The following is a 6,857-nucleotide window of genomic DNA, read 5'->3' on the forward strand; positions in this document are numbered from 1 at the left end:
GCTCAGGAAGTAGACTGGTTCTGCATTCCATCATACAGCTCAGGAAGTAGACTGGTCCTGCTTTCCATCATACAGCTCAGGAAGTAGACTGGTCCTGTGTTCCATCATACAGCTCAGGAAGTAGACTGGTTCTGCATTCCATCATACAGCTCAGGAAGTAGACTGGTCCTGCTTTCCATCATACAGCTCAGGAAGTAGACTGGTCCTGTGCTTCATTGTAATGGCTCCTAGTAGTCTGTTTCAGAGCTTCAGATAAAATATCTTTTGTTCAGATGAATAAAATAAAGATGTTTGAACAACCGGAGAATTACCGTGTTGATATCAGCTCTGACAACTCCACAGTTCTCAACATTTATTTTCTGCATGAAGGACCGGCCTCTGCAGAGACTGGCCCCTGACCAGATTTTGTTGAGCTGATTAGTTTGTGTGTAATTGTTCCTCTGTCACCTCCTTTAACGCTCTAACTCGTAACGGACTCGTGTTGCAGAGCGGTACACACAGATTGTCTGACGTCAACAGTGCCATGTTGGAGCAGAAGTTTCTGGACAAGGAGGACGTGGTGGAGTTCACCGCCGGCCATCAGACCTACTCACTTAGCATACGAGGTAAAGAGACGCCAGAAACCATGACCGTCCTGTKCTGTCTGAAATCAAAAATAATTTATTTATTTATTTCCAGACATGATCCAAACAAACAAACGCTACTCAACAAAGAGGCTGGTCAGCAGACGACCTCGCTTCGTCTCCTCTGAAGACGCCAAGAAAGTCAAGTGAGGGTCGGAGATTCTGAGGGTCGTACCGAGACGGGTTTTTGTGTTTGCACTTTATTTTGTCCCTCTTGTGTCTCCGTCCTGACCTTCCTTCATTTTTATTTTGGCAGTTTGGTATAGTTTTAGTTTTTAAATTTTAGTTATGTTTTTCTCATTTTTAAGGTTTTTAGCAGTTTTTTTTTAGTTTGCGTTAGTTTTAGCTTTTAAATTTTGTTTTGCTAATTGTAGCCTTTAGCTACTGTTTTACCTAATTAAAGTATTTATCTTTACTTGTGCTAGTTTTGCTGATTTTAGCTTTAAGCTGCTGTGTTAAAGGCTTTAGCTACTATTACTTTTGAATGATCTAAAAATAGTTTCAACATAGCTAGTTTTAGCATTTAGCATAGATGTGTTATTTCAGCTTTTAGTTGTTTTAATTATTAGCTTTAGCTCATTACCTTTCTAATTTTAGCTGCAGTTTAGCTTTTTGTTATAATTAACTGTTTTTCTTGTTTTAGCTTTTAGCTACTGTTTCTCTCGTTTTAGCTATTTGTCCTGGTTTTGCTCATTTTAGCAGCTACAGTTTTCACATTTTTAGCTTTTACCTACAATTGTGATCATTTAAGGTTTTAGCTACTAGTTTTAGTTATTAGCTAAAGTTTGGCTAATTTAAACTTACAGTTCTGCAGTCTTAGCTTTTAGCTATGGTTTTGTTAATTTTAGGTTTAAGCTACCATTTTTCCAGTTTTAGCTTCTTCAACAAATTTCAGCAGAATAATTCAGCCTCATTTTCACAGAAAATCCTATATTTTTTAGTTTTTTTAATAAACCGTTTGGCTTAAACTAATTCAGATCTTTATTTTGCTGAACTCCGTCACAGTTAAACTGATCCTGAACTCTTTGTTTTTGCAGAAAGACCCCGAACTTCAGCGCGGTGCCGGACTGCTGGGACAGAACACAGATCCCTCAAACAGGATACTCGGTATTCTGACTTCACAGACGATTCTTTTAACAAGTCTCTTTTTCTTGTTTCTTCTCCAACACCAGAAACATGAAACAGTGTCGTTTTCATTTTTTTTCCTAGAAAGTCGCCGTGCCGCGAACTTCAGATGAATTTAAAAAGCTCCAAGCTCTTTTCACCTCAACCCTGCGAGCCGTCGAGATCATTCAGATTGAGAGGATTCAAAACAGAGCGCTCTGGGAAGTCTTTCAGTGGTACGTAACATCTAGTTGTTTCATCGACATCTTTGCCAGACAAAGCGACAAAGACCAATCAAACGTCTCTGATTTACAAAGTTGAAACTTTTTTGTCTTTTGATTTAAGGCAGAAGAAAGTGATGAAGACCAAGAACGGTGGAGCTGACGTGACAGAAAAACAACTCTTCCACGGGACGGACTCCAAACACGTGAACGCCATCTGCCTCAACAACTTCGACTGGAGGATCTGCGGGACTCACGGGACCGCCTTTGGTAAAGGTGAGTCAGAGACCTTAAATCTGGGCTGTGCAGTTCGTAAAATAAAACTTAATTCATCGTTGCACAAACAAATACTCCTTTTTTATTGTAATAAACACAGGAATCACTGGTTTTAAGCATTCAGAGTATGTGATGTATTAGCAGCTACTACCACACCAAATATTAGCTCAAAACCTGTGAAAATGACTGAGTTAAAGATATTTTGGTGTTTATTAAACTCATTTGTCGCGACCATCTTGAATGAAGTTGACTTCAGAAGTTTACTATTTATAGACGTACATCAGACTTTATATAAAATATTTAAAATACTTATAAAACAGTGTTTTTTATTTGATTAGTTTTGAGGAAAAATGACAATATATCTCGATATATCGTAACCCCTGAGACGTGGTATCTACGTACCWCCAAAGTCTTGCCAATACTAGTCCTTTGGTAGTTGAAGATGTTTATTTTTGGGAGTTTTGTTGATATCATTCAATGATAGTTACCTATTTGGAGACAGCATGATTCAAGATGGCCGCCACAGCTAATTGGCTTAAATAATATACCAGGTCACTTAGTCAGTTTGGTAGGGTAGTAGCTTACACTCAACCCTAACAAACACTGTTTGCCTAACAAATGATAGGCATTTTTTAGTTGTGGTTTTCAAGTGGTCTCCATGGATGTACAGTTTCTAGGACACCTTTGAATTGGTTTTGTTACTTGGTTCAACTTTTATGACATGTTTTCTTACTTTTTACCCAACTCCAGGTTCTTACTTTGCACGGGATGCCAAATACTCCAACAGTTACACTGATAACACCGACATCCGAAACATGTTCATCGCCAGGGTGCTGCTGGGGAGCTACACCAAAGGGGCGTCCGAATACGTCCGGCCTCCGTCCAAGGACGGCGGAGACGTAAACTTCTACGACAGCTGCGTGAACGACGTCGCCAACCCCTCCGTGTTCGTGGTGTTTGAGAAGCACCAGATCTATCCTGAGTACCTGGTGCAGTACAAAAACGCTGATCTGCTCGTCGACACGGTCAGCGTTGCGTCGGTACCGAAACCGAGGATAAATTCAGTGCTTAAAAATAGCACCGTCACCGKTTCGCCATCCATCAAGTCGAATAACTACCAACCTGGTGTTTCATCTTACCAATCCAGCACATCTTCATATAAACCTAGCATTTCAGCGTACCAACCCAGTACTTCGGCGTACCAATCCAGTACATCAGCATACCAATCCAGTACATCAGCATACCAATCCAGTACATCACCATACCAACCCAGTACATCAGCGTACAAATCCAGTACATCAGCATACCAATCCAGTACATCGGCATACCAACCCAGTACATCAGCGTACAAATCCAGTACTTCGGCGTACCAATCCAGTACATCGTTGTATCAACCAAGCCCGTTGTCATATAATTCTCGCACATCATCAATGCAATCGTCTAATGCCAGTACGACCTCTTCCTTGTTTCAAACCAGCACAAATGCCCAGTCTACCAATTCATCTCTTGCATTTTCGACACCCAAAGCTCCACCAAAGAAGCCTGATACCTGTGTCATTTCCTAATTAGGAAGCTAAAATGCATCAGGGTGAACATCCATAGCTAAGGTCGCAGTAGCAGATTTAGCTTCTTTAGGATTTTAGATTTATTTTTTATATTTTTTCATTAGCACAATCTGAAAATGAGCCTTCAGAGAAAGAGTTTGGAAAAAAAATCTTGTATCTTAAATCTTTTCTTGCAAGTTTGAGCTATTATTGAATTATCTTCGGTCGTTTCGTCCACATAAAAACAAATCAACAACTATTTACAACACTAAACTTCTAAGATGTCCCTTTATGGTCAGTCGACCTAGTTCGTCAGGTTTCAGAGTGTGGTACTTGTTATCTATGGTACGGCAATCAATTCACCACTGTTTTAAACTCTAGATTTATTTAGGAACCCATGGAAAGTTTCCAACTTAAAAAAATCCCTGGAGTTTTGGGACCCAACTGCCACAAATGTCTGAAGAAAGGGGATTTAAAACCCAAAATACTTAAAGTCATTCATGTGTTGAACTGACGATGACTCATGGAGAATCTTTAGCTCGTATAGTGATATCACTACTGACGACGGGTATTGTATATTTAAGGTACTTTCTTTGTTGTGGCCAGTTATTACTCAGGTTTTATGTTGAAACCACTCAGAAAAGCAATCAATTAAATTGTCTTGGTGTTTCACAGAATCCTTAAGCCACGAAGCCTTGATCGGCATATAGACGTACAATAATGCACTGTATCACCGAGGTACATCGTTGCCCACCGGTAGATCTTTTATTGGATCTACATAGGTGGAACGGGCCTCGTCAGATCCAGTTTTAACGCCGTTGTCTCCCGTCTCGACTTCCTAAAGCCGGCGTACATTTAAAGAACGTAACGGTTGACGAGTCGCGGGTGCAGCGGCGGAACATCGAACAAGTCTTGATCGTAAAAGAAAAAGACTCAAGATGGTTGATTATTCAGATCACACAACAAGTCGGGATTTATTTTTCCAATTTGCTCGATTTGTGTTGGACTGAACTCAACCATCTGTTAACGCGACACGTGTGACGTCATCGGGAAGGAGTCGGACGAAAACTTAACGTCACAATCGTGAATCACACGAAGTATTTCTAAAGCTTACGTAGAAAATACAAATAAAACTTTACGTTTAGAGGTTCTGAAGAGTAGTTTGTGTCGCACAGATTAAGACAGCAAAACTATTCAGATGTAAACGGCGATAACATGAAGAAGATAAAAGGACAAACTTTGACCTTTTCTTCCACCGGCCACTAGAGGGCGACAAAACCGCTTGTTTTTAACCACAAATCTACTTTATATAAACGAGTTTCTCTTATGATTGATGATTATTTTCACGTGAGGTTTAAGTTGAAGGGAAACTAATCGTTTAAAAAAAACATAATTTCAGTTGTTTTTGTTCCATTTTTTGTCTTTTAACTCGAACCATTTGTTCCGTTAGCTTCCATTGAAGCTGCAATCCTCCTTTAAACAAAAATCAAAGTGTTATGATCTACTTGAATTGGAGAATCTATAAAAATTGCACTAAATAGTCCGATCAGGATGTATATCTACAAATGTATTACTGATTTATTTTATTTTTTTCTTGTTTGCACAATCGTGAAAATCAGTTCTTGCTGCTTTAAAGGTACGTTACGGTTTAATTAAATTATCCCTTTTAGCCAAAAATGGACCGGTCCATAGTTGCTGGTTAGTTTTTTTACAAGAACAGTTTGTGAATTTTGTGAATCGGGATTTGACGGGGTTTTATCTAGTTCTGTTTTTTAATCTGATACCAAAGATGTGATTTATTTTACTCTGTTCTGTCTTTACTAAATAAAGTTGTTTCAATGTTAAATGTTGTGTTTTGATTCTGAGCCGTTTATTCCCCTCTGCCTCGTTGGCGTAAACAAAAAAACCCAATTGGGTCTTAATGTACATTAGACACCGTCTCCCAGCGGGGAGATGGATCCGTCTGTCGTGTCCTCTGCATCCATTTATCTGCTTCGTTAAGCCTCGGCTGCTCGTTCTGCTGGACGTGCAGCTGCGCCCTGCAGGTTCTAACAGCARCGGTAAATATTCTCTGACATTAACCAGCCTAAGGAGCCACTTCCTGTCTGCTGAGCGTCGCCGTTGCCTCCCCCAGTGGACCGAGCAGATTCCCTCAGGCTGCCAGGAGCTTCCCGGCCGTAGCTTTTCCCCCCAAAGCTTATGAATTAAATACAAGTCGGTTCCATTTAAGCCCCGCCTCCTGCCGGTATTTCTGCTGAGTCACTGGGTTTTAGCTCTGATGATGAGGAGGTTCAAACAGATCTGATCAGCTGATACCAACAGATTGATGAAGCATCTGTTGATCAGTGGATTACTTCTGACCTCTGGTTCTTCATGACCAAACGTCTCCAGCACCTTCAGGACAGTGTCTCAACTGTCCAACAATCTGGACCATTCCAGGACCTTTAATTGGTTTTCATTAAACCAGTGGAAAGCTGTTTCAGATGTGGGTTTAGGCTCATAATCCTGCTGTAAGGTGGACCTCCATCCGGGTCTCAAACCCCTCCAGAAGAGTTTAGGTTYGTTTGTCTTTCCTTCAGCTCTGACCTGATCCTGTGGATAAAAACCAGACCCACATCATGATTCTGCTACCGCCGTGCATCACTGTGATTTCAACACCAGAGGGTTCAGTTTCATCTGACTGTAGCAACATGTTCAGTAGCTGCAGTTTACAGGTGTGGTAGCTTTAGCTTTTAGCTGCAGTTTACAGGTGTGGTAGCTTTAGCTTTTAGCTGCAGTTTACAGGCATACATTTTAGCTTTTAGCTGCAGTTTACAGGTGTACATTTTAGCTTTTAGCTGCAGTTTACAGGTGTGGTAGCTTTGGCTTTTAGCTGCAGTTTACAGTTGTACATTTTAGCTTTTAGCTGCAGTTTACAGGTGTGGTAGCTTTAGCTTTTAGCTGCAGTTTACACGTGTACATTTTAGCTTTTAGCTGCAGTTTACAGGTGTGGTAGCTTTAGCTTTTAGCTGCAGTTTACAGGTGTTGTACCTTTTAGCTTTTAGCTACATTTTAACTACAAGTGTGGTAGCTTTTAGATATAGTGTAAC

The 6,857-nt window shown here is 40.4% G+C and overlaps 1 protein-coding gene across 1 annotated transcript in view; it reads left to right on the forward strand.

Annotated features, from left to right (window-relative positions):
• The window catches only part of si:ch73-252i11.1 (poly [ADP-ribose] polymerase 12), an 11,625-nt gene extending 6,011 nt beyond the window's left edge, over positions 1-5,614 (forward strand). The window contains exons 7-12 of the mRNA XM_014025198.1: positions 488-605; positions 679-769; positions 1,661-1,730; positions 1,833-1,963; positions 2,073-2,224; positions 2,975-5,614. Of these exons, the coding sequence (XP_013880652.1) occupies positions 488-605; positions 679-769; positions 1,661-1,730; positions 1,833-1,963; positions 2,073-2,224; positions 2,975-3,789 (1,377 nt within the window). The 3' untranslated portion in view covers positions 3,790-5,614. The remainder of the gene's footprint in view (positions 1-487; positions 606-678; positions 770-1,660; positions 1,731-1,832; positions 1,964-2,072; positions 2,225-2,974) is intronic.
• Positions 5,615-6,857: the final 1,243 nt, after the last annotated feature.

This window comes from Austrofundulus limnaeus, unplaced genomic scaffold (assembly GCF_001266775.1).
Source record: "Austrofundulus limnaeus strain Quisiro unplaced genomic scaffold, Austrofundulus_limnaeus-1.0 Scaffold461, whole genome shotgun sequence".
Lineage (NCBI taxonomy): Eukaryota > Metazoa > Chordata > Actinopteri > Cyprinodontiformes > Rivulidae > Austrofundulus > Austrofundulus limnaeus.